General features: G+C 36.0%; 1 protein-coding gene across 4 annotated transcripts in view; it reads left to right on the forward strand.

Moving 5' to 3' along the window:
• LMBR1 (limb development membrane protein 1) overlaps positions 1-27,037 on the forward strand; it is a 189,195-nt gene that overhangs the window by 21,032 nt on the left and 141,126 nt on the right. For 3 of the 4 annotated variants that reach the window (XM_078152605.1, XM_021009600.2, XM_021009601.2), the window contains exons 2-3: positions 15,720-15,792; positions 19,872-19,911. In XM_078152605.1, coding sequence (XP_078008731.1) covers positions 15,720-15,792; positions 19,872-19,911 — 113 coding nt within the window. Of the gene's footprint in view, positions 1-15,719; positions 15,793-19,871; positions 19,912-27,037 lie in introns of those variants that run through there. The other variant, XM_078152609.1, reaches the window with a different exon arrangement.

Consider the following 27,037-nt stretch of genomic DNA (forward strand, 5'->3'; position numbering starts at 1 on the left):
GTTTTCTTTGTAATTATATGTGTTTTATTTTATGCATTTAAAAACATTTTTTTCCTTGAGGATTCCATAGGCTTCTGCAGATGGCTAAAGGAATATGTGACACAAAAATAGGTTAAGAACTCCTGCTTTAAAAAGAGAAAGGACCCATATATACAAAGAGGCTCAATAGCAGCACTAATCTGTTCAACTGATCAGTTCTTCAATTTTTAACTAGAATCTGATAGTTTTGATGACTACTGCTAGTTTGACATCTGGTTCTGTTAGACTCCGTTCTTTCTCATATTTTTTTCATCATTTCCTTTGAGATTGTTGAATTTTTGTTCCTCCAGATAAATTTTGTTTTAGCTCTACATTGTAATTCTTTGGTATTATGATGGTATAATAATGAATAAGTAAATTAATTTAGATAGTATTGCCATAGTTATTATATTGGCATAGACCAACCATAAACAATTGCTTTCTTTCTAACTGAACACTCATAAATTGGGGAATGGTTGAACAAATTATGACTTACTGATATAATGCAGTATTGTTATCATGTATGAAATGATACAAGGGGAGGATTAAGGGAAAGCTAGGAGGACTTATATGAGCTGATGTAGAGTAAACAGTTTAAGCCATGACTACAACACTATACAGGAAAACAACTGAAAGACTTAAGAACTATATGATTAATGCAATGACCAATCACAACTCAAGGACACTGTTGATAAATCATACTTCCCCATCTCTTGGTGGAGAAGTGATGAATTAGAGGTACAGTATGAGATATATATATTTATATATGACCAGTGTGTATATTTCTTTGCTTGACTATACTTTTTTTGTTATAAAGGAGGACTTTTTGTGTAGTGTGGGGAAAAGTTAGGAGAGTAGAGGTGCAGTGTTAGTGATACCAAAAAAACCAAACAAACCCAAAACCCAAACCCAAAAGAACATCCATAAAAGAATAAAAATACATAGGAGAAAGTAGGAAGAAGTTCAGAACAGAATACAGATAAGCAGGGCACTTTTAGTGCTACCATATTAAATTTAATAGGGATTTGTAGTGTTGGCAGAGACCTGTAATCCATCTTCAGTCAATAATATCCTTCTATATTTTTACACATCAGAGCAACTATGCATGAGTACATCTATATCCATGTTGGCCAGGCCAGAGTGTAAACTGAGCAGCACCTTTGTTGCTTAGAGCGTGATATCCATCCCGGTGGTACCATGATTAGTGACAGGACCTTGGGTGGTGGTGATGACAACTTAAATATCTTCTTTTGTGAGATGGAGGCTGGGAAACATGTACACAGAGCAAACTTTGTAGACTTGGAGTCTGCTGTAGTAGATGAAGTTACTGCTAGCATCTATAAACAGCAGTTCTATCCTGAGTATCTTTGGCAAGGAAGATACTGCCAGTAATTATACCTGGGGTCATTATATTGGTAGGAAGAAGGTCACTGCACTTGTTGGAGCACGTCCAAAAACTGTTGGACCAGTGCAACAGACTTGTTTGTATTTTCATAGCCTTGGGGTCAGTATAGGCTCAGTCTTCACCCTCCCTGCTGATGCTCTCTGTTGATTACAACAAGTCCGAGCTGGAGTGTACCATCTGCCCAGCCACAAAAGTATGCACTAGTGTAGTGGAACCCTGCAACTTCATCCTGACCACCCATATCACCCTGGAACACTTGGATTGTATATTTGTGGTGGAAAATGAGGCCACCTATGACATCTACCCTTGGAACCTGGACATGAAAGTGACCTTATAAACCAACTTTAACTGGGCTCATTGACCAGAGATTGTTTCCTACATCACTGCCTCCCTGCAGTTGGATGGTGCTCTCTATATGTCTTCTAAAGGGTTCCAAACCAATCTGGTGCTTCATTCTCAACTCTACTACCCTTGTAGTATTCTTATTCTTATTGTTGTATCTCTGCTGAGAATGGCAATCATGAACAGCTCTTGCTTGCTGGGATTTCTAATGCCTGATCTAACAGATGGTGAAGTTTGACTCACGTTATGGCAAATACATGACCTGCTGCCTGCTATAGTGCTGCCATTGCCATCATCAACATCAAGCAAACTATTTAGTTTGTAGACTAGTGTCCCACTGGCTTCAAGGTTAGCATCAACTAGCTGTGGTCTGTAGTGAGGAATGTCCAAAGTACAGTGAACAGTATATATGCTAAGTATTAACACAACAGCCATTGCTGAAACCTGGGTCCTTCTAGGCCACGTGTTTGGTCTAGTGATTACCAAATTTGTATATTTGATATATGAGTGGAGACATAGAGGAAAGAGAAATTTCTGAGGCTTGGGAGGATTTGGCTTGGCTGCCTTGAAGAAAGTTGTTGAGAAAGTAGGTATACCCTCTGTGGAGGATAAAGATGAAAATGAGGAATTCTAGAAGGGATCAGCAACCACCTCATTTAGCCTATACTGTTGTATCTTTCCTTTTCCTACCATCCCAAAATACAATTTTTCATTACCTGTAATAAATAAATGCATTTGATGATATATTTACATTGCAAATTATGGACAGAAAATTCCAAATATGTAATAGAGATTGTGTCACATACAACCCCTCTTTTTTCCTTATTTGTCTAAGAAAATGTTTGATGTTTGTCAAGTTTGTGTTAAAAATGAAATAAAAACAAGTAAAAACATCTGGCAGTAACCTCACATGATCTTTTTTTATTAATTCTAAGATAATTTGGAAACCATTTTGCTTTTGTTTGAGATTATTTTGGTTTGCTTGATAGTTTTAGTAGTCTTTCATTGAAAACATCAGTTTTAGGAATTACTAGGTTAGAAATAGCTTCTCAGAGAATACTTTTTCACAGGGTATGTTATGATCTAGTGTAGGAGTGGGGAACCTGAGGCCTCAGGGCCACATGTAGCACTGTTTGGATTCAGTCAAAGGGCCACATTTGAGGACCTAGCAGGCCACATGCGGCCTCAAGGCCATAGGTTCCCCACCTCTGATCTAGTGTGTGGAGGTACATGAAAAAATGTGCTTGGCTAGATATGTTATTTTAACTCAGAATTTTGAAGTGAAGCATTCTACAGATTTTGAACATTAAATATTATAAGTCTAGGACAATGCAGTGTTTCAATTTAAAATTATTTTTATTGAAATATTTTATTTATATTTATCTAATATATATCTAATTAATTAATATTATTTATATTTAACTAGCTAAGAGAAATTCTTATCTCCTAAAGATTTTCTTTACAAAAGTACCTAGATAGAATTTGTTTTATTCTGTTAGGATAAGTAAAAGGTTTTCATGAAGAACCAATAACATTTACATACATGTGGTAAATTTCATTTTTACGAAGTACTGTATTTATTCCATAAATGTTGGGGGCTGAGAGGTTGAGAGGTTGTGACCTCTCAAAAACTGAAGTACATGGGTCATCTGGAATGAATTCACAGACTCAAGCATTCTTTAAGCCAAGGTAGCAAAGTTTATTGTTATGCTTTTCAGCAGGCAAGGATTCTTAAAGGATCCTTAAAGGATCCTGCAACCTTAGAGAGGTACAGTTAAAGTTTATATAGGATAAAATACAATAAAACATGTGCCAGATATGCTAACTAGGGGATTCAGGGTGGGATTAGGGAGTGCTTAAGGAGTGGTCAGTTCTTAAAAGAACATGCACTTCTTGTACCTAACGCCCAGGTGTTTTACCCAGAGTTCACTAGGAAAAGCCCACAAGCGGGGCCCGATGGAGGTGTGGTTTTAGGCCTGCTACATCACTAAGTCAACCGGAGTTCAGGGTAACTGAAAGTTGTCCAGTCTGCCACCAATCAATGTCTTGTTTGACAAGATAGATGTGGGGAGTATACATATGTCTTCAGTCTAGAATACAGTTAATGAGGAGCCCAGGATGTAGATAATAAGGTAGGGTGGTAGGATAGTTTAGTAGTGGGTAAGAATGTCTTTATGACCCAGTGCAAAGCCAGTTTAAACTAATAAATCCTTCAGGTGCTGTTTGGAACTGCACCAGGGAGAGAGGTAAGGGTCTTGCTGGGGCCCACTCATGAGTAATTGCTAAGCACAGTGTCCTTGGGCTGGGGAGAAACTGTCAGGGACAGTGTTTCTGAGGCTAGGGAGAAATTGGGGTCCAAGTACAAGCACCCAAACACAAGCACCCAAGTACCCTGTCTGTCACAACCATATTCCTTATTTGACCTTTTGGTCTTGTCTTCACATTTGCAACTCAGCTTGTTCTTTTGTTTCCCTGTACATAACTGGATAGCATCCAGATTTCCTTCTAAATAGCTTCACCTTCCCCCTCTCTGCTAAATTCTAACATGCAGCTTATCTTGCCAAAAATATTGTGCTATTTTTTTAAAACTTTGTCCTTAAGTATATGGCCACTGTGTCCTTTTTGTAATTCTTGTTTTGATACTTAGATACAGGACACAAAGGATGATAGATTCACATTGCAAAGTATGGGTAGAAAATTTATATCTCTGTACTAGTATCCAGTAACCAGGAAGGAAACAATTTTCTTCTTATGTTTTTATGAAAAATTGTTTATTTTACAGAGGAACATATTGATGTATCTGTAGTCTGTCACATTCTGACAGATTTTTCCTTAAATCAAGTTTAGAATACCTATTCCTTAGCACATTGTTCTTAGAGAAGTCCTATAAAAATAAAATTTTTTTTCTTTTCAGAATTATACCAATTTTGTTCTTTCTTGGGGATAAAGTGAAATAATAATAAATTTATAGAATTAGAAGAGGATAATTTATTTCTTGCATATTTTTACTTGGAAATATATTTCAAGAAGTTAGTTATTTTTGTTTAATCATTTGTTAATATTTTTCTTCTGGTTAAGCTGATGCAAGCCACACACACACACACACACACACACACACACACACACACACACACATACATATGCAAATTTATTATTGAAATTGATGTTACTGTTAAGTGGGTCTGCGATTTCATTGATGTGGGTATTCCCTCTAACCATGAAGATCACAACTCATACTGAATGCCCATTCTATAAAACTCTTATTCTGGGGCTGATCCTATTAGCACAGTGTCATCTGCAAATATGAACAATTGGGAATCTCTTCAACTTAGATTTTTTGCTGGATTTCATCTTGTCACTGTGGTAGATGCCTTTGACAAACATATATCTTCTTCTTTTATGCCTTTCTTGACAATAATGACCATCATTGAACAAGGTTACATTTCTTGTTATATTTTTCAAGGACTCTTGTACAATTTTTGACATATGTATGTATGCTCCTTGTTTGATAACCACTGAGTAAACATACTAATGAAGGAAACAAGTACTAGTAGTTGACATTATTTTCATAAACAAAACCAGGTGAAAGAAGGAAGTTGCAGCTTAATGAAAGCATGGCTCATAGGCTCTGCTTTGGACAAACAAATGAAGGAGGTGGTTGAATTGGTTATCATATACCCAAAGGTAACAAAAGTACAGGTTTTTTTAGTAAGTTTAGTCATCTTGCATTATAGTATTTATCATGAATATTTGTAAAAGGACCACCATGAAAATTAATGTAGCATATTCACTAAAATCTCTTACAGAGAATGAAGATACAGATCTATGAAAGACTTAATAAATACTGCCAAAATAAGTTGATATATACCTTGATACTCAGTAACATCAGTACGAAGGGTAGAAATAAGTGAGAACAATGAAAAGTATATTGGAAAAAATAGATCAGGAATAAGGAGTGGGGTAGGCCAAAGCAATGTAGCACAGAAACCTCAGAACTATATATAATGAATACTTTCTTGTAGAAAATAATTAGAAGACACTGGACCTGTTGAACATTAAATAACATTGGAAGAAATGAAATTGATTATATTTTAACAGATAGGCAATAATGACTTGTTTTTGATGAGTGGAAGTCATTCCTGAATCAGCTGTGAGTACTTTGAGACCATTGACATGTTTAGAGCAGAGATTAAGATTAGTTAAAAAAAAACCCGGAAGAAAAAATGAAAAAAAAGATATTATCTGCAGTTAAAATAATTCCATCCTGACTCATTTAAACAAGTTATTGTTTGTTTGTTTGTTTTTGTTGAGGGCAATTGGGGTTAAGTGACTTGCCCAGAGTCACATAGCTAGTGAGTGTTATGTGTCTGAGGCCGGATTTGAATTCAGGTCCTCCTGACTTCAGAGCTGGTGCTCTATCCACTGTGCCACCTAGCTGCCCCTAAACACGTTATTGATTACAAGAAATAGAATGTGAATGGAAGAAAGGATGTAGATGCCAAGTAGAGTAATTTTATGCAGAAATGTAATTGATATAAATTGATTTCCATAATAAGACCAAAGAATCTAAACAAACATGACTTACTTGCCAACCATCTGGCAGTGAAAAACAATACTACTTTATATCAAAAATTTGTTTTTGAAATCTTAAAGAGAAGAATGGTGGAAGATTATGATCAGATCATCTCAAAAAACAGATAGAGGTAGTAGAAAGTAATGTCATTTAAAAGAAAGCTTGACTAATGACTCAACCAAAGTCACCCAAGGTCATTTAAGGATGAAAGTTGAAGGACAATGATTAGAAGAAAAATGGAAAAAGCCTGCAAAGATGTTTATAACAGACTCTTAACATCAAGCACAGTGCAACTACTGTATTGGGATTCTGATATCACAATCTCAGTTATATTCATAGAGGGGATATATATAACATTCAAGAAAATAAAGATAGAAAAATCAATTGTGTTAGACCAAGTGTACATAGAGGAGATCTATGCCGGAGGCAACACATTTGTGAGAGCATTGATTTACAAGGTATCTGAAAGAAAGGAAGATAGATTAAATGGAATAAATCTTGGACCTTGTTAATTCCTCGAAAAAGGCTACCAGGAGAACATCAACAACTACTGACCTACTTGCCTGTTTTCTCATCTATATAACATTTTCATGAGAATCATATATACATGCATTGACGATATTAGAAGGGAACAGGATGGTTTTGGCAAGTGATATTTCACATGGTCCACATCTCTACCATTATATAATTAACTGAAAGATCTCACTCTATTGTTTCTTGACTGTATTAAAGAAATTTAAAGCAAATGCCACCTTAAAGATTCTTTTCCAACAAGTTCTCATGCATATATCAAAATTATTAGAGATTCCTCTAAAGATATAATGGAACCCTCTTTGATCCTTTGATCATTACTATTAGATGAGGCATAAAATAAGGAGAAATGATTGCCAGAAGTTTTTGCATTATGATGGAGGTAATCCAGTTGAAGATAAATTTCTTATAAGTGGTGAGATCCTTCAGAGGCTTCTTGTTGTGTGTAATGTGTTGGTTGCATCTGTTTTAGAACATTGAAAAATCTCCTGTGAGATCTGTAACTACCTGAGTTTGCCTAATCATCTACATAGAAAAAAAGTGTATGTCCAGACTGTTACATGAAGTTAGACAGCCTTTAGACTTCAGCTATAAGTATGTACTATGTGCACTGTAGCGTTGTTTTGAGCCCAGAATTAAGCAGGCAGACAAGAATGGGATTGGTTTGTCTTTGGTAAAGGCTAAAGCACCTTTAATGATCCCCAATTCATCCAGAAACAAAGGCCAATTTCTTAAAATACCAATATTCTATCTGTTTTGATGTATGGCTACGAGTCATGGAACACTGCACTCTCTGAAGAATTAAAAATTACTGTGGTTCACAGGGCAGTGGAGATGTGAGCAAGGAGCAACCCAAGGAAGTAGAAAGAAGGGCCTAGAGTACAGAATGTTTTAAAAAAAATGTGTGAGAGAGAAAATAGTTTGGTCATATGATGAGAGCAAAGGATGGACAGCCTGTGTCCTCTGCTGGCATTATTACAATGTCAGAAAGTCTCCGCTCTCCCTATAGCTTGTTAGGGGGACCCTCTTGTGGTGAACTTACAGGAAGACATAGATAGGAGTTTCAAAGGATGAACAGGTGTGGATGGATTATAGTTTGTGTCATTGGACGGAACATTTCAGTGGATGAGATTACATATCCATCTGAGTATGAGAGATGCTTTGCTGGAGAAGAGCCTTTAAGGTAGTGGTAAATTTTAAATGCCTTAACTGGAGACATAAAATTCTTTTGTCAACCTCTTATAAAGTAACCATAGCCAAGTTTGATAGGGAAGAGGAAGAGAATGTAAGACTGGAAAGCTAGGAAGGAGCCAGGTTATGAAGAGCCTTGAATCCTAAACAAAAGATGTTTTCTAGGTTTCTTCGAGCTCTAAATGATTCTATGGTCTTTTGACTTTATGTATTTGATCCTGGAAGTAAGAGGGAGCCTTTGAAGTTCATTGAATCAGGGAAAGGATTGATATGATTAGACTTGAGTTTTAGGAAGATCACTTTGGTAGCTGTGGGAGAGAGACTTGTCAAGTCAGCAAGCATTTATTAAATGCTTACTATGTGGCAGGCAGTGTGCTAAGTGCTGAACTTGAGGCAGGAAAACCGGTGAGAAGTGTATTGTAACAGTCCAAGCAAGAGGTGATAAGAGCCTGAACTAGTGAGTGAGAGAAGGGGACTTATATGAGCAATGATGGGAAGATAAAAACAAGATTTGACAAATATTGGATATGTATGGTGAGTGCAAGAGAGAAGTTGTGGATGACATTGAGGTTACAAACCTGCATGACTGGAGGGATGGCAGTAACAGCAAAGTCCTGGGGAAGGGGAAGGTTTTATGGGAGAGAACAAATTCTGTTTTGATCATGTTGAATTTGAGATGCCTGTGAGATAATTCAGTTTGAAACATCCACAGGCAGTTGGTGACTGTATCTCAGCAGAGAGACTAGACCTAGATGATAATAAATAATCTGTAGATTATTTGCATAGAGATGATAATTGAACTCACATAAGCTGAAGAGATGACCAAGTGAGAAATTTAGAGCAAAAAGAGAAAATGGTCCAGGACAAAGTCCTGGAGGACACCCAAATTTAGTGGATGTGATATGGTTGATGATCTAGCAAAAGAGACTGAGAAAAAACATTCATATAGGTAGGAGGAGAACCAAGAGAGAATAGTTATTAAAATCGTTAGAGAAGAGTGTCCCCAGGAGAAGAGGTGATGAACTATGTCAGATGTTGCATTTAGTGAGAGTTTTTTAAAGATTGGGCACACTTGGGTGTTTTTGTAGATAGTAGTGAAGGAATCAACAGATAAGAAGAGGTTGGAGATTAGAAAGAAGAAGAGGGTGGGAATGATTGTGGAGGCAATCTTTTGGAGGAATTGGGAGGGGATAGGATCAAGGGTTCATGTAGAGGGGTTGGGTCTTGGCAAGCAGAAGGACCACATCTTAATTAGACATTGGAGTGGAGGAGGAGATAGTGGGGTATGGTCCCAGAGTAATGTGAGAGGAGAAGGGAAAAAGTGGGGATTTTGGGTCTGGTGACATCAATTTTTTACTGAGAGGTATGAGGTAAAGACCTTAGTTCAGAAGGCAGGGGTGAGGGGATGGCAAAGTAATAGAAGAGGAGAGAAGATTTGGAATAGCTGCTGTGATGAGTGGGATAGGGAATTGATTAGGAAGGAGTAAAAAAAATGTCTTTCTGCAGTGAGGGCCCAGTGATATTCAACAGGAAGCAGGGAACTTAGGGCGTTCCCATGTAGGGGAAGGCCACTTTGTAATTGGCTTTGATTTTCCAGAATCAGAATATCTAAAATTAAAAAAAAAGTGTTCCCTCTAAGTCTGTGTTATAGTGAACATGGAGCTCTGTGTGCCCGTCTCCAAGTGGTGCTGTGAACAGAGATGGCTCTGGAGCCAGAGAACTTGAGTTCAAATTCTACTTTTGATGCTGCTGTCTGTGTGACTCTGAGAAAGTCATTATCTTTCTTGAGTGTCAGTTCTTCATCTGTAAAATGAAGGGTTAGATCAGATGGCCTCTGAGTCACTTCCAGTGCTACATTTATGATCTTCTGAGCCTGTAATTCTTTGGGGTTTCTCCGGGAAGCATCAAGTGTCTAGAGCATAAAGGGTTCTCAGGTCATAAGTTCATCTCGTCTTACAAGTGAGAAAATGGAGACTCAGAATTTAAATGACTTGGCCAGGTTGAAATATCTAGTAAATGGCTGAGGCAGAATTTGAACCCAGGTCTTTCTGACTGCAATGGCCACACCATGGGGTATAGAGAACAGAATATGAAATGGCTGGTGTTCAGGTGCAAGGCTTTAATATCTTAGTCTTAGTTTCCTGTTATACACATTAAGGGTAATACTCCTCTACAGAGTGGATGTGGAAGAAATGTTTTATAACTCCAAAACTCTATTTAAATGAGTTATTTTAATTATGAAATTAGTTGTTTAAGCTTACTTCTTTAAGAAATTGAAAATAAGAACAGATCAACTGTTTTCCCAGAAGATTGTACTAAATTACCAGAAAGCTTAACAGAATTAAAACAACCACAAACCTAATGAAAAGAAGCGATAACTTACTCTGGTGACCAGTCTAGATGAAAAGATGAAATAGGAAATAGCAAGTATAGTGTGCTTTCTGCCAATGGCCTCAGAGACTTTGGGGGGCCTATTTTTAGCTCCCTATCCCTCTCAACACTATATGCCTGTTTCTTTCTTATCACGTTTTCCCCCTTGACCTTAACTGGGGTGGCATATTGTCAGTCAACTAGCATTTATTAAGTGCCTACCATGTGCCGGCTACTGTGGTAAGCTCTTGGGATGCAAAGAAAGGCAAAAATGTATTGAGTAAAACCTGACCTGCAGTCAGCAGGACCTGAGTTTGCATCCAGTTTCAGATACTTACTATCTATGTGACTCTGGGCAAATCCTTTAACATCTCTTGGCCTCAGTTTCCTCATCTGTAAAATAAAGAGGATAGACTTGTTGGCCTTTAATGTCCCCTCCATTTGTAAATCTATGTTCCTATGAGGTCATATGCAACTGAAAATCTTTTTTGTTTGTTATAGGTGTTAACAACTCATTTATTGACTTATTATAGTGGCCTATTCTCCTTCTTCTCGAATCTAGTCCTGTACATAGCCCTTCTAATCTCCTTTCTAACCAAACATACCATCCTTTCAGGCTCAGTTTGAGTTTCATCTCCATGAATCCTTATATGATCACTTTAGCCCACCAAGATTTGTGTTTTTTTAAATTAAATTTTATTTTTTTAATTAATAAAATCTATTTTCCCCTCTCCACCATTTTGTTAAAGACAGAGCCCTCTATTTTGTTTACGATGATGTTTATTTTTGTTTATAAGGTGTTTATATCAAAATCAGATATCTCTTTGGAGTTTATCCAGGTATAAGATCTGAGATATACCTGTACCTAATTTCTTCCAGACTGCTTTCCATTTTTCCTAGCAGTTTTTGTTAAATAATGAGTCCTTACACTGGTAGGTGGGGTCTTTGGGTTTATGAAGTACTAGACTACTGCATTTATTTATTTTTGTATATTGTGTACATAATCTGTTTTACCAGTAGATTTCTTTTAATCAGTACCAGTTTGTTTGATGATTACTGCATCGTAGTATAATTTGGTATCTGGTCTATGTTTCTTGGATCCCTTGAGGTATAGACTGTGACTTTAGACATTGAGTACTTTGACATGGTGACATGATCCTAAAGATGATGAGTTTCAATTAATTTTTGATATTCTAGATCAAATTAATTCTTAAACTGGTTTTTAGGAGAGAAAGTGTTTTTTGTTTACTGTGAAATGTTAATTAATTTAGTAGTAACATTTTCCTCCTATATTTCATATTTAACTGAAAATCTAAATTTATGGTAGGTTTTAAGGATCAGAGACAATCTATACAGATTCATTGCTTTCCTGGTAATTTCCAAGAAATATGTTGTATTGTCTGTCTCAAATTCTTCTTGCATGGAAAAGGATACTAATTTTCTTTTATGTTGCTTTGATATATCAGTATTTTAAAAGTCAAGGAATTTAAGACTACTTTGAGTTCTTAAGCTTATAGTAATTAGTTTAATAAAGCTCTAAAGAATTACTTTTGGCAGAAATAAACCCCTGTTTTATGTTTCCTGTGATTGAGAGCAAAGGTAATTTTAAAAATAAAATGGAGTTCCTTTCATAAAGATTTTTCCCAGCAATTTTTCTGAGATGAAGCAGAATCTTTGAGCTTGGTTGTTGAGGCTCTATGCGAGCTGGAACAGTGACTCATGTCTGCTGCTATTAGTATTGTGCATAGCAGTTATAAAATGAATATTTGTTGATGTTCACTGCCTCAAGTAGTAAATTACAAAGTCTAACTCTGCATATGGGGAAGTGCATATGGACGTTTCTCATCAAGCTGTTTACCAGACTGTTTCAAATGTTTTGTTAATATATTTGGAAGTCCCATTTTAAGTTTTTGATTTTTTTTTTTGTATAGATTTTGTAAGCATATAGAATCTATGAAATGTCAGTAGAGCCATTGAAATTTCTTGGGCTTATGCATTTACTCTCTGTATGACCCCGAGCAAATCCCGTAAATAGCTCTGAACTTCAGTTTCCTATATATCTAAAATGAGGAGAGGAGTTTTAAAAAATCTACAAGATCTATCTCCCTGAGTTGATGAGGCCGGCACTCCATAAACGTTAAAGTGCTGTAGAAACGGGGGGCTACTATTGTTGTTGTTAATTAGTATAGTTCTTCAGATAGCGTTAATAAAATAGATAGTATTTGCTGTGGATAAGCCTAAAAAATTACCTGCTTATGTTCTCTCTTAGAATAAAAAAATATTTCTTTGATTTGCATTTCCAGAAATTTTGAGATCTTTTTTGGAGAAATCTCTTGCAGGGGTGGGGAACACATACGACCCTTTAGGGCCTCAAGTTTGCCCTTTGATAGAATCCGATTCAGTTTGCCGCAGGTTCCCTACCCTGGTAATAAACCAATGTATACTGAATACGGTTCTCTTGGAAAAAAAAATCGTAGATACGGTGGAGTATGTATAAATGAGACTTGGCTCCTTGGCAGAGGAAAGAGTGCTGACCTTTGTGTCAGGACCTGGGTTTCAATCTTGGTTCTCCTATTTACTAGCTGAGCGACTTTGGGAAAGCCCCCTTCTCTTTCTGGGCCTTAGGTTGTTCATCTGCAGAATGAGGTGTTAAGCTCTAAGTAATCTTGAAGATCCTTTCCAGTTCTTGATCCTTCTGAGAAATTTATCTTCTATAGTATTTTAAAGTGTGAATTTTTTAAAAGAATTTTCTATTAGTAGATCCCTCTTTTCACTGGACTTTTATCTGATCTACTCAACAGAAGGGCCTCACAATGGCCCATATTTTGCTTTTCGTGGGCAATAACTCCTTTATTCTTAAAAGTTCTGGTAGGTCTGAGAAAATAAAACTGATTTCACCTAGTTGCCAACTCAGAATTGCCGCCTTGTGGCAAACAGGTTAACTGCTAGCTTCCCACTTTTATAACAAGTCTTTCTAACTATAAAGGCAAAGGAGAGAAAGGCTCCTTAAAAAACAAAAACAAAAACAGAAACATCCGGGATGCATTGTGTGACACACAGAAACTCCAAACTAGGGATTATCTACATATCAAATTTTTCTTTACTGACAGTTTTGAAAAATTGAATTTATTTTATTGGCAAGATGAGATAGTATTTGGGTAATACAGTTCATTTGGCCTGAGAATCTGATTGACTTTACCTGAGGTTAGCTAGTCAAAATACAAATCTTGTCGAAAAATTAATGCAAGTTAGTAACTCCCAAGTCATATATTGTAATACTTTTGATGAAGATACTACAAATACAGTGTGTTTTCTCTAAGGATAGTATTCCAAATTATTGTTCAGTTGATCAGCAGTTCCTCTTGGCATTACCAGGTACATTCCACAACTATTCCATCTTCCCATGAAAGAGATAAAAAGTAGTAAGGTCACCATATAAAAGTGACAGTTTTCCACACCTGTTTGTAATTCTCTAAACTGTCAAACTAATGATGCTGAAGATATTACTTCATATAACAAGAATGTGTTATTATAAACCTATCATAATTTCTATAATTTCATCAGTCTCCACTGAACTATAACTGGTGTAATAAAGTTAGGAATGAAGCTTTCCTAGGGACTGCCTTCTTTGGGAAATTGACATTATTTAGAGCAGAAAAATGAGCAACCTACAATGACAGGTGACCTCACTTCCTATTGCTTTGTGAGAGTTTACATAGCACAATATCCAGTACCACTTTCCCACATACATTTCCTCCCTCTGTTTAAGTGAGTGTCCTTAGGGATCAAATCACCTATTAACTTTTGGGGGCAGCTACGTGGTACACTGGATAGAGCACTGGCCCTGGAGTCAGGAGGATCTGAGTTCAAATCTGGTCTCAGACACTTGACACTAGCTGTGTGACCCTAGGCAAATTACTTAACCCCAATTGTCTCACTAAAAAAAAAAAGGTAACTTTTGTAGCAATAAAGTATGCTAGCTAGTCTGACTGCCAAGTCTCAGAGAGTGAACCTGTAAGCTGCTAATTCATATAACAAAAATACAACTTGATTTCATTCATCATAAGGTTTATAATAACACATTCTTGTTATATGAAGTAATATTTTCAGCATCATTAGTTTGACAGTTTAGAGAATTACAAACAGGTGTGAAAAACTGTCACTTTGATATGGTGACCTTACTACTTTTTATCTCTTTCATGGGAAGATGGATAGTGGAAAAAGTCCTGCATATGAAAAGTCAGTCAGTCAGTAAATATTTATTAAATATCTACTAGGTGTCAGGCACTGTGCTAAAGTACTGGGCAAAAAAAAAAAAGAAAGGCAAAAGATGGTCTGTACTCTAGAGGAGTTCCGAGTCAAATGGATTAGACAACATGAAAACAATTATGTACAAATAAGATCTATACACACTAAATTAGAGATAATCAACAGAAAACCTGGGTTCTAATTCTGGCCCTACATTATTAGTTGCATGAGTGTGGGCAAGTTACTTAAGTTCTCTGTTCTTCAATTTTCTCATTTTTCTCAATTAGTTAATAGTTTAAGGTGTAAAAATAACCCACTAGCCTACCTACTCTTCAGATAAGTTAGAAAAGTACTATAGAAATGTAGGTTCTTCTTATTATATGTCAGGAATTTCAATTAGAAATTTTAAAGAACAGAAAATTGTCATGTAAATGAAACCAGGATAGCAATAGCTCACATAAATGCACAGAAAAATGTAAACATACTTAGAAAAACAAGTTTTAAACAAAGTTTTGAGATACCTTTTGTTTTTACATCACAGTTATCTCCAGATAGATCTTTCTCCTTGTAATAAAGAAAAAGCAAGACTAATAGACAACAGGTTTGATGATGTATGCAAAATTTTGTCCACTACTTCTCTACCAAAATGTCCTCTGAGACATTGATCATTATAATCATTCACTTTGGCTTCTTTTTAGCATTTTAATTTACATTATCGTTGTTATGTGTATTGTTGTTTCAGCTTTTTATCAGTTCGTGTTTTCTCATGTATTTCTCAGTTCCTCATATTCATCATTTTAATATTTATTACATTTGCATTCCATAGTTTGTTCAAACGCTGTTCTTTAAGCAGTTCCCCGCTTTGCTTCTAAATTTTTGTTACCACAAAAACTGTTGCTTTGTTTCAAAAATGACAATTTCTATCTTAGCCTTCTATTTAAATACTTTTAATCTTTTGAAGTTGTTTTAAACAGTTCTTATTGTATAGATTGTTTTGGTGATTTATGTATCAGACTGGTGATCTGTTAAACTTTATTTCAGATATGCTTTCTTCTGTTTGCTGTTCTCTACATTGTTTCATACTTCATCATCACAAGGTACAAGAGGAAATCAGGCAAGTGGAAATGCTTTAATGTAAATTTTTCATTCTAGTGCTAATGATTATGAACATGGTATACTAAATATATTGTTATACTTAAGTGTTCTGGTATACTAAGCAGATTTATAATTGAAATCCATTACCTATTTTTAAAAGATTGTTAAATTTAGCCCTAAGGCATCTAGTCAGTTGTTGTGTGGCAAAGGAGCTAATAGTTCTGAAACTAGATGGTTTCACCTCTGCATGTTTGTACTGTACCTGTGGTATATTGAGTATCTGATAGATACCTACCATCTACAATTTAATTGGAAATGGGCTTTCTGCGGCTGCTTGTGGCCTGGGTTCAGTTATTCTTCTCTTTGCATATCCAAATTCTAAGTATCTTTTAATGCTTAGGTGAAATTCTATTTCTTTTGAAGTATCATTCCTGACTACTACTACACATAGGAATATAATTTCTTTCTCTGCAGCCCCAAAGCACTAATAGTCAGTGGTTCCCAAACTTTTTAAATATCAGGACCTCAGTTTAATGTAAACTGTTTTGTGGAACCTACCTGATAGTTGTTGTAGTAATAATGGGCGCTGATTGAGAAAGTAAATAATGACAAGAAGCTACTATGAATCCAGTAATACTTCTAAATGATTTTGTATTTTATTAGTTATAATAGCATCTATATTCATTTGAAAAAATAGTAACCTATATAACATGTTGAAATATTCAATCTATAGAAATTATTTTTGCATATTTGTGAATTTACCAATGAATTCTCAGAGCCTTTCTAATAATTCTTCTACTTCAAAGATGGGAACTACTGTTTTAGATCACAAAATTTAGTGCTTGATTATATACTTTATTACAGTTATGAATATTTTTCCTTTTTCCTACATATGTACCATCACAACAGGCTTATAAGACCTTTGAAGTTGGGGACCATGTTTTTAAAGTTATTATTGTTATAATGTAGTAATACATTGATAATAACAAATAATTTTTATATAACATTTTAAAGTGTGCAAAACAGCTTACTTATAGTATCTCATTTGAGAATCACAAGAACATTAACAAGTAGATGATCAGGATTGGAACTGGGCCTTTGATTTCACTGGTACAGAGAGTTCCTAGATAAGGAAGCTCCCTCTAGCAAAGCAGATCCATATCTTCTCTGTAACTTATGGTCTTAGAGAGTTGCCTGGGACCTTGAAAAGTTAAGTGACTTGCCTAGGGTCACAAAGCCAGAATGTGTCTTAAGTGGAACTTGAATAAATTTTTCTTATTTGAAGCCCTACAATGCCATGCTGCATAGGTACAACCAGTACTATCCCCATTTTATAGTTGAAGAAACTGACTTTCAGCAAAGTTAAATAATTTGCCCTTGGTCACTTGCCTAGTAAGTGTCACAGCTAAGGTTTGAACCCAGGTCTTCCTGACATCATTTTAAGCATTCTTTCCATGATAGGTATATAATATCTAATATGATCTTGGGTTTGTGAGTGCCCTATAGATATTCATTGAGTGTATAGCCTTGACTTATGTTAATCTTGATCCTGTGGAATCCTTTGGAATTGGGAAAACTAGGAAAATAGTATGTGGGTGATTTCTTTCCATTGTCCATTGTCTTTCCATTCAAAGAACCCTGATCTTGGAGTCAGGAAACCTGGATTCAAATCTCAGCTCTGACATTTACTTGCTGTATTACCTTAGGTTACTGACACAACATCTCTGAGCCTTATTTTCCTCATCTGTAAACTGTGGACAATGATATATTTCCTTCCTACTTAGCATAGTGGTTATGAGGAAAGTGTTATGTAAACCTTAAAATTACTTATTATTTTCCCCGTGTGGGCACTGTTGTGATTCTATGGTTGCCTCCTATACTGAGCCAAATGGAAAGCTCTGTAGACCTTTTCAGTTTAAATAAAACTTTGAAGACCTGAAGATCAAAGTTGGTCTGTTAGTGATAGCTTTAAAATGCTGCAGCTTGACTCTTTGAGGCACAAATTGACTCTTGGGAAGAGGTTCCTTTGATGACCCTAGTTTCTACTTCATCATAGGAGTATCAAAACATTGAAGAACTACTATGCAAAAGAATAACAACTTTCATTTCTCTTGTGCTTAAAAGCTTTCTTTTTTTTTTTTAAATTAGCTTTAAGCCTTCCTTTAGTTGATCATTATTTTTATTAGTTAGGCCTCACTTTTTTTTTTGCCCCCCAGCTCTCCTGTGGAATTCAAGTCCATAACTTCTGCCCCTACTCTTTCCTTATTTTCCCCTCATTTGCTTTCTTGACTCTTTCCATCTTGTCTTATGTTATGTTTCTTTTGTATTTATTTGTGGCTCAAATAGCTATAAAGAAGAGCACAATAGGAATGGAGTCATAAGGAAAAAAAAATTTAGGGTTAGGATTAGCCTAGCATCTAATGTTACCATTATGACTCTCGCTTTCCTTTTTTTTTTTCTGGGTAATTACTGTTTAAAGCTTTCACAAAAGGCTTTCGTAATAATTGCCCTTTGTGGTTGTTAGTATAAGTGTATTTTCCTTTAACCACCATCGATTGACAAACACTTCTCTTTTGAAGATTCCAGCCTGATGTCGTGATGATTGTGTACCTGTCCCCAGCTCATTCTTTTTTCAAGGAGTTTGGTACTCAACTAACTGCTTTTCTCTCCTTGCCAACTCCTCCTGTCCTTGTACTAGTGGACTTCAACCTCCATGGTGATGTTCCTACAATCTCCTTTATCTTCTAGTTCCTCAGTCTTTTGAAATTCCAGGACCTTCTCCTTTCCATCTACCTTAGCTACACATGGTCACACCTGAGTCTCACCATTAACAGTGTTTCATTTTCTTAAAAAAACTTATATGCTTCTCTCTGAGCACCAGCCATTTATCATTGAATCTCTCCCGATGCCTCACCTCTCCTAAAGCTCTTTGTGTTTGTCTTGTCCACCATTTCTTCTGTCCTTCAGTACTTTATTAGGTCATTCATCATTCCTTCTTTAACTTCATTTTCTTCCTTTTCCTATCTTGACTGTATAGTTAACCAATTTAACATTTCTTATCCTTTGCCAATCTCTATCCTGGCATTACACTATTCTCCCACTCACAGGCTTCTGAATGGACCTGGAGAATCATGCTAATGGAGAGCACTGTAAATTCATGTATCTGACTTAGGCTGGAACTTAAATGCAACAAGGCAGTTCTTTTATTTCTCCCTAATTGATTAGCTATAACACTCCCCACAAAATCTATTCCAAACCTTCTCTCCTCAGGTTTCCCATATCACTTCTCCCTTCCTTTCTCACTTTTACTTTTCAGAAAAAATTGAGGTCATTTGTCATGAGCACCCTCTTTTCTCTTCTTTGTTTAAAAACCCTTTGAGATTATTTCATAGTCATCTCTCCTCTTCCCCAATCTCTGTTAATGAGGTGACCCTTCCCTCTATCAAAGCCATTCTCTTTACATGTGTCCTTGATCCCATCCATTTCCATCTATTCCCAGTAGTTTGCCTCTTCATTCATCTCCTGTCTCTTGCTCTAGTTATTAACCTCTCCCAGTGCCTTCAGATAACTTGCTTCTACAGTGGATAAAGCTATGGGCCTGGAATCAGAAAGACCTGAGTTCAAATCCAGCCTTAAACACCTACCAGCTGTATTACCCTGGGCAAATCATTGAAGTTCTGTTTTCCTCAATTTCCTCAACTATTAATTGGAGGTGGTCATAGTCTTATAGGGTTGTTGTGAGAATTAAATGAGATAATATTTGTAAAGTGCTGAGCAAAATGCCTGGCACATAGTAACTACTTAATAAATGCTTGCTCCCTTCCCTTCCGCTTATCTGCCCTCTACCTCTACCATAGCTTTGTTGCCCACAGTAGTGACCATTCTATCAGCTGTACTGGGTAGCAGATAACTTAACTTTTCTATCTGATATAAACATACTGAAATTAGGTCTGTGCTCAATTGAAAGCAGTGCTTATTTGAAAATCAATTTTTGTGTGATAATTCTTTATGTTTACACTTTTAATTTATATTGTATTACAAATGTAACTTTTTGTTATGGGAAATAAAGCTAAAATATTTTTCAAAATATTTTTGCAGATGAACAGGAAGATGAAGATGCCATAGTCAACAGAATTTCGTATGTATAATAAAATTTCCTGTTTTTATTGACTATATTACAAAATGAGAAATAAGCCAAACTTAGAATTATACTTTGTAATACAGACTTTACAGAAAAACAAATCTCAGGTGTAAAATGCTCTTAGCTGTTTTTATCCCAACTCACAAAGCTTACTAACAAACAAATATGATAGTGTCCTTATTTAAATGCACATGTATTATTGAGAGTTGATTGCATGGTGTTCAAAGCCTTTAGTCTCAGGAAGGGAAACCTCTTATTTATACATGATCAAACAAAGAAGTGGTCTGAAGTTAAACAAAGATTTGGTTGAATCTAAGGAAAGACTTCTTGATTATCAGAATGAGAATACAGTTTAGTGAGCTTCTAAGAGAGATAGTGGTGAACTTTAGTCACAGGATCCCCGTGTTGGTATATCACACTAATGTATTATAAAATATCCTTTATTATTTTGGAGACATCAAATTAGGGTTAGAAGTCTTTGAAGTACCTTGGATAAGGTTTTGTTTAATTAGAATCATTAAATTTCATAATATAAGATTATATAGGGGGTCCTCAGCTTTTCAGATTCTTGATTTTAGTTTTGCATATTTGGTTTTTGATTTTCTTACTGCCCAGTGTACCAGTGAACACTTCTTTAGTGTTGACTCTGTTGTTATTGGGGAGAAAATGCAAAGCTGACTGTATGAAAGAAGGTGGTAATATGTGGCTACATGATATTTAGCACTGCTAATTACCTATTTTACGCCCCCTGGGAATAGGCACTGAAAAAGAGGTGCCTTTATCCGCTCTGCTTTTCCTCAAAAGGAAAAAACGTATAAAGAGTTTTTTTTGGGGGGGGTTAAGAAAGTCCTCATTAAAACGCAAATTCCTTGATAAATTTGTTAAACTCACTGGTCAGTTACCCTTTAGTATTATTACTTCAATCAGATATTAGATTGTACTCTCTGTGACATCACTTAGCAGTAGCAGTAAGATCAATAATTGTTGAATTATTTCATTTCAACACCTGAGAGAGAGTTGCTGAGAAGAGGGTGAGATTAATTCTGGGGTCTGGAACTGTCTATAGAAACAGCAGGGCCTGGGTGGAATAGTCACAGTATAGCATTAGAAAGGGCAGAAGGACCATAGAGAAGAGGAAAGAGTTGTAATAAGGAATTGTAAAAAGCTTCAGCTGGAAAGGTGGGAAGGGCCAGAAATAAATTATAATTTTGGCTAGGGTCCTGTTTCCAACCAGTATAATTTTGTAGATTTCAGAGCTGAAAGGACCTTAGAAATCAGCCAATTTTCTTAGTAGGTCAGACTCCCAGAATAATCTGTCTTCTCTGTGACTGTACACTTTCTACCTTTCCATCTTTATTATGCTTACCTTTAGATTTCCTCACTGAGAAAGTGCTTCTAGAAGGCTAATACTGAGGTTTTCTTTTATTTAGAGAAAATAAAAACATTATTTAGTCTTTCTTATTAACATATTATAACTTCTCTGATATAAATATTAACTTAAATATCAAGTTAGATAAGCGCGGGTAATATGCAGGAATTTAGCATTCAATAAATATTTAAGTTCAGTGCACGTAAGAATTTACAAAATTGTAATAGGAAAGGAAGAGTACTATTGGATAATAGATCAAGTTCATTAATGGATATATTGAAATTTTTAAACTCAAATATAAGATATGTTTGCTTGAGCAAATTACTAGATTAAAACAGTACATTGTTTTGTACATGATAGTTTCTGTTTCTATTTTGCCTTCTTAGTTGGAAGATTTAAAGTAACTGCATTTGGGTCACAGACAAAATGGAACCATACTTTAAATCACAGACGCAAAAGGCACCTGGCTGTGACTATAGCATATATAACAAAGACTGATAAGAAGGTTGCCTGGAGTTTTCAAAACTGAATCAAAAAGGGTGTAAAGTATTAAAAAAAAAGGAGGAAGAAACTTGTTTATGTATTTCCACCATGCAAGATACCATAGAGAGTTACTACAACATACAATGAATTAGCATTTGAGAAGTCTGGAAGTCAACAGGGACAAAATCCAAGAAAGAAAATACTAAGATAGATTAACTTAGATGTGTGAATGTTGAGAGTATGGGTAATAAGGAAAATGGACTAGAAAGCCTAATGCAGTGGGGCAGATTTGACCTTATGATATCAGAAACATGAGGTGAGATTCGTGTGTGAAATGTGACTTTGGAAAGGCATATCTTTTTCAAAAAAAACAAAATAGGTTAAAAGGGAGAGAGAGTTGTATGTTCATGTGAGGAAATCCAGTGAGGGGAGCATGGTAGTGAGCACTTGGCTTAAGTCTAGTGTTGTGGGGAACAAAAATGATAGTGTCTTCATGATCAGAGTACCATATACTAAGGCAATCAAAAGTCTGGCCCAAAGGCATGATATGGTAGTAATGTGGAGTTTTAGTTAGCTTGGTATCTATTGTAGCCCTTTTGATGCCAAAAGCAGGGCAGCTAATAATTTCTTTATTTGTCTTACTGGTTGTTTACTACTTCAAAGGTGAAGAAACAAACAAGGGAAAATTCTTTTCTGGATCTAATTCTCACTGACAAGGAGGAACTGATTGTTGGGGTAGAATTGAGGGAATCTTTCTCAGAAGTTGAGAATAGTCAATCACTCAGTCAGTGAGCATTTATTAAGCACCTACTATGTGCTGGGCACTGTGTTCAGCCCTGGGTGTGGATACAAAGAAAGGCAAAAGACAGACCTTTCCTTTGAGGAGCCCACAATCTAATAGGAGATATACAACAAGCAAATATATGTACTGAGAAACCATATACAGGATAAATAAGAAGTAACTAACAGAGAGAAAGCACTAGAATTAGAAGGATTGGGAAAGACTTCCTATAGAAAGTAGAATTTTAGCTGGGACTTGAAGGAGGGCAGGGAAGCCAGGAACCATATCTTAGGAGAGAGCATTCTAGTCATGAGGGCCAGCCAGAGAAAATGCCTGGAGCCCAGAGAGGGAGTGTCTTGTTCATGGAACAGCAAAGAGGCCAGTGTCACTCTATGAGGAGTATGTGGAAGGGTACGGGGGGTTAAGGTATAAGAAGACTGGAAAAGTAGAAGGGGGCTAGGGTTTTGAATGCAAAACAGAAGGTTTTGTATTTGATCCTGGAGGTGATAGGGAGCCTCAATACAGTCTCAGATGGCTAGTGATCTTCAAAGAGTACAGAGAGAAGATGGTTAGGCTCCCACAGCCTCTAGTTCTGCAGGGAAAGTTGACCCAGGAGAGATGGAGCGTTCTCAAGAATGAAATTCTGTAGATGCCAATAAACAATTCTAATGAAGAAGAAAAAGAAGGTTGTCTAAAGAGACTAATACATAGAGGAAGTATCCACTAGCTTAGATTTCAAAAGGACATTGTAGCAAGAGTAGGTGACAGTAAGTAAACTAGCATTTATTAAGTGTTAACCATGTGCCAGGCATTGTGAGATTACATTGGAGATACAAACAAAACACAACCATTTATACTCATGGGGTACTTATATTCTAATGTGGTCTTGTTAAGGGGTTGTGTCAGTAGTGCTAAATAAAGAATAAGCTGAGGTTACAGGGAAGCTAAGAAAAAGGGATTTTTAAAGCTACTTTGGGCAAAAGAGCGGTATTTAAGAAGGGGAAAAGAACCACTGTTTGGGGTGTATAGGACAGTCATAATGGATATTGGAGAGGAGGAGATGCTTAACTCTTAACTTGCTCTGTCTCCTCTAAGGAGCATGAATTTTGAATTGGAAAGGAGAGAACCTAAATGATTAATAGGCGGTTTATATTCAAGAAAAGTGACTAGGTAGTAAGAGAGCACTTAGCTGCCTGACTTTCAGTTAAGTTACCTGACTCAGCTTGTCTGTATCCTTGGATACTGAAAGAATTAGTCATTGCAGAGCCACCCTCATTTGTATTTGAAACATCATGGAAAATGGGAGAGATGCCACAAGTCTGGAGAATGGCGTATGTCCCCATTTTTAGGAAAGAGAAGCCAATGGATTTTGAAAACTATAGGCCAATGTTTGACCTTGATTCCTAGCAAAATTCTAAAATGTATGTGCTCACACATATACATAAATACATATAGGTATGTTTGTGTGTATGTGTACACACACATACATATACATACACACATGCATGTGTGTATATATGTGTGTACACACACACACACAAACACACACACACACACATATATCCTAATAAAAATGCAGAGGACTTGCTAATGAACTCATAAATAATCAAGATGCTTCTTTTCCCCTCTTTGGTTAGCTTCATCTTCCCAGGGACATATTCATTCCTCCAGTACTGCCCTTATAGTACTGCTGTGGATAGGACTTCTCAGCAAGGAGAAAGAGCTCAGGGTTTCTAGCAAATCAAGTACCTTACTCCTCTAGAAAACTCTACCTTCAAAGGATCTGTACAGTCCTCCAGGCTTAAAGTACTGCCTTGAGTTCTTCACTCCACTCTTCTCCCACCCCATGACAAGGGGAAGGGACTTAGGGTTATAGAAGAACTACAGATACTCAAATACAGAGTGCAGTCACCTACTTTCTCACACCAAACTTAAACTTTTGTCAGTCACTTGTTATGTCTAATCCTGATTTTCCTTATTCTTTTTATTGAGGTCTTGTGATAACTCATTTAGAATATATTATTAAAAGAAATGCTTAGTGAACATCTAAAAGAGGAAGTAGTACTGCTAAAGAACCAAAGTGGTTTCATCAAGAACAGTTTGTGCCTGACTTTTTTTTTTTATAAAGTTACTAGACTGCTAAGTCTGGAGGTAGATTTTTATCTAGATTTTAGCAAAACATTTAATGAAAACTCTCGTGGCATTTGTAGGGAAGAAATGAGCTCAGTTGGGTGGGTTCAGAATTAGTTGAACAAAATAGCTCCAGAATGGTCATTAAGAGTGGGGATTAGCTTGGAAAGAGGTTTCCGATGGAGGTATTTTGTATTTTGTATTTGGCTTTTTTCTTCATCCGTTATTTGGAAGAAGGCAAAGATTGTATGATTATCAAATTTTTAGATGACACAAAGCTGGGAAAGATTACTAATAGAAGGACAAAGGCTGTATTCAAAAGATCTTGACAGGCCAGAACATTGGACTAAATATAACAAAATGAAATTTAAAAGGGGTAAAATCTTATACTTGAGGTTCAACAATAAATTTCCCAAGAGCAAGATGGAGGTATGGTGGTATAGCAGTTCATCTGAAAAGGATCTAGGAACTTTAGTGGACTGTAGGCTTAGAATTTGACACTGGTGTGATGTGGCATCTAAGAAAAGTAATATACATATAAATTGGGACTATGGGAGGTGATAATCTTCCTATAATCTTCATGATAAGCCAATATTTGGAGTATTGTGTTGAATATTGGATGCCAGTTTGATAAGATATTGATAAACCAGAAAATGTTTAGAGGCAGGCAGCCAGCATGGGGAAGCACCTTGAGTTCATTCCATTTTTAGGATCAGTTGTAGGCACTGAATTTAGCTTGGAGAAGAAAACACTTAAGGGTTATGTGATAGTTGTCTTTAAGTATTTGAAAGGTTAACATGTGGAAGATGGATTACACTTGTTCTGTTTAGCCTTAGAGGACAGAACTGGGCCTGTTGTATAGAAAGGTAGAGGCAAATTTGGGATTTATAGAAAGAAACATTTTCTTGCAATTAGAGTTGACATTTAAAAGTGGGTACAGAGGTTTCCCCCTCACTGAAGGCCCTTTAAGGGAAGGCTGGATGCCAGGTATTTATAGTGGAAATTATGATTCACATGCTGGTTGATGAGACGTGCATTCAGGAACACCTGAATTCAAGTCCTTCTGACATATAATAGTTTAACTGTGGGCAAGTCACTTAACCTCTCATTGCTTCAGGTAACTCTTAAGACTTGTTTCAGAGAGGTTGCTAGCCTGCATTGGTGGAGATATTTTCCAAATTGGGATCTCCCCACAGTGATGAAATTACAGATGTGGATGCCCTTCTTCATCCCCCTCCTTGATGTGTATGTAATAATCATAGTTAGAGAATTTCACTTGAAAACATTATAAATACTCTGTAAGGGAAAGTTCATAGTAGCTTGGTGAGGTAAATATAAATTATTCCTTTATTATAAGGGAAAAATAGTAGCTAGAAGAGTCATTATCCACTTAAGATTTTTCACAAATGTCATTGATAGAACTAGGACTATAATTTGAAACCTCTGATTCTTTATACTGAAGCTATATTCTTGGCATCAATGTTGAAGCATTTCAGCATTCTATTTCTAACCTTCATGATTGTACAGTTGAGTTTCCAGGAGGTGGCGCCAACTGTGTATCTTAAAGTCTCAGGTTTCTTGGTGCCTTTAAATGTAATTTAACTTAAAAAATTTGAGCAACATATTTTATAAAGCCTTTTATTCCTTTTTATTTATGAGTGTAACAAGACTTAAGTCATTAGTTAGCAAGAATTTGAGTGGTTTATATGCATTTATTCTTGAGAGTAATTTTTCTAAATAATGAGCATTTCATAATTTAGCACTTCAAAATTCATAAAAAACTCCTTTTGGAATTGTGATGGCATATTCTGGTTTCTTTTATCTAGCTATGTTATTTTGAACAATTCATTCAGCCTTTCAAGGTTTTATTTCACCATTTGGGGGAAGATGAAGATAATATTTTTATTACGTATTCCACAGGGTTGTGGGGAAAGGACATTGTAAACCTTAAAGTACTCTGTAATAGTGGGCTGTTGTTATCATCGGTAAAGTGAGTAGGTTGGACTTTATGATCTCCAATTCCTTATGATTCCATGACTTTCTTCTTTTGCTTCTAAGGTATGTAGGATATTTTGTTTTAAAAAATTAAGATTAATTATAATTTAATTTTGCTTTTTGAATTTTCTAGCTGTCTAGAAGATGCTGTTGGATATGAAAAAACCCAGATAGGAAATTAGTGTTTTGGAGAACTGTTTAATAGTTATTACGTTGGGAGGCTTTCAGCAGTAACATTTTCTCGAGTGTTAAATGCTGAGTGCTATTTCATTTAGTAATCCTGAAGACAAAGGTAGAAGCATGTTATGAAATATCAAGTTTAGAAAAATGTACAATAATTGTTAATTTCTTTATCACTTTAAGAT

The sequence above is a fragment of the Phascolarctos cinereus genome, unplaced genomic scaffold, assembly GCF_003287225.1.
Source record: "Phascolarctos cinereus isolate Bilbo 61053 unplaced genomic scaffold, phaCin_HiC Scaffold_1;HRSCAF=81, whole genome shotgun sequence".
Classification (NCBI taxonomy): domain Eukaryota; kingdom Metazoa; phylum Chordata; class Mammalia; order Diprotodontia; family Phascolarctidae; genus Phascolarctos; species Phascolarctos cinereus.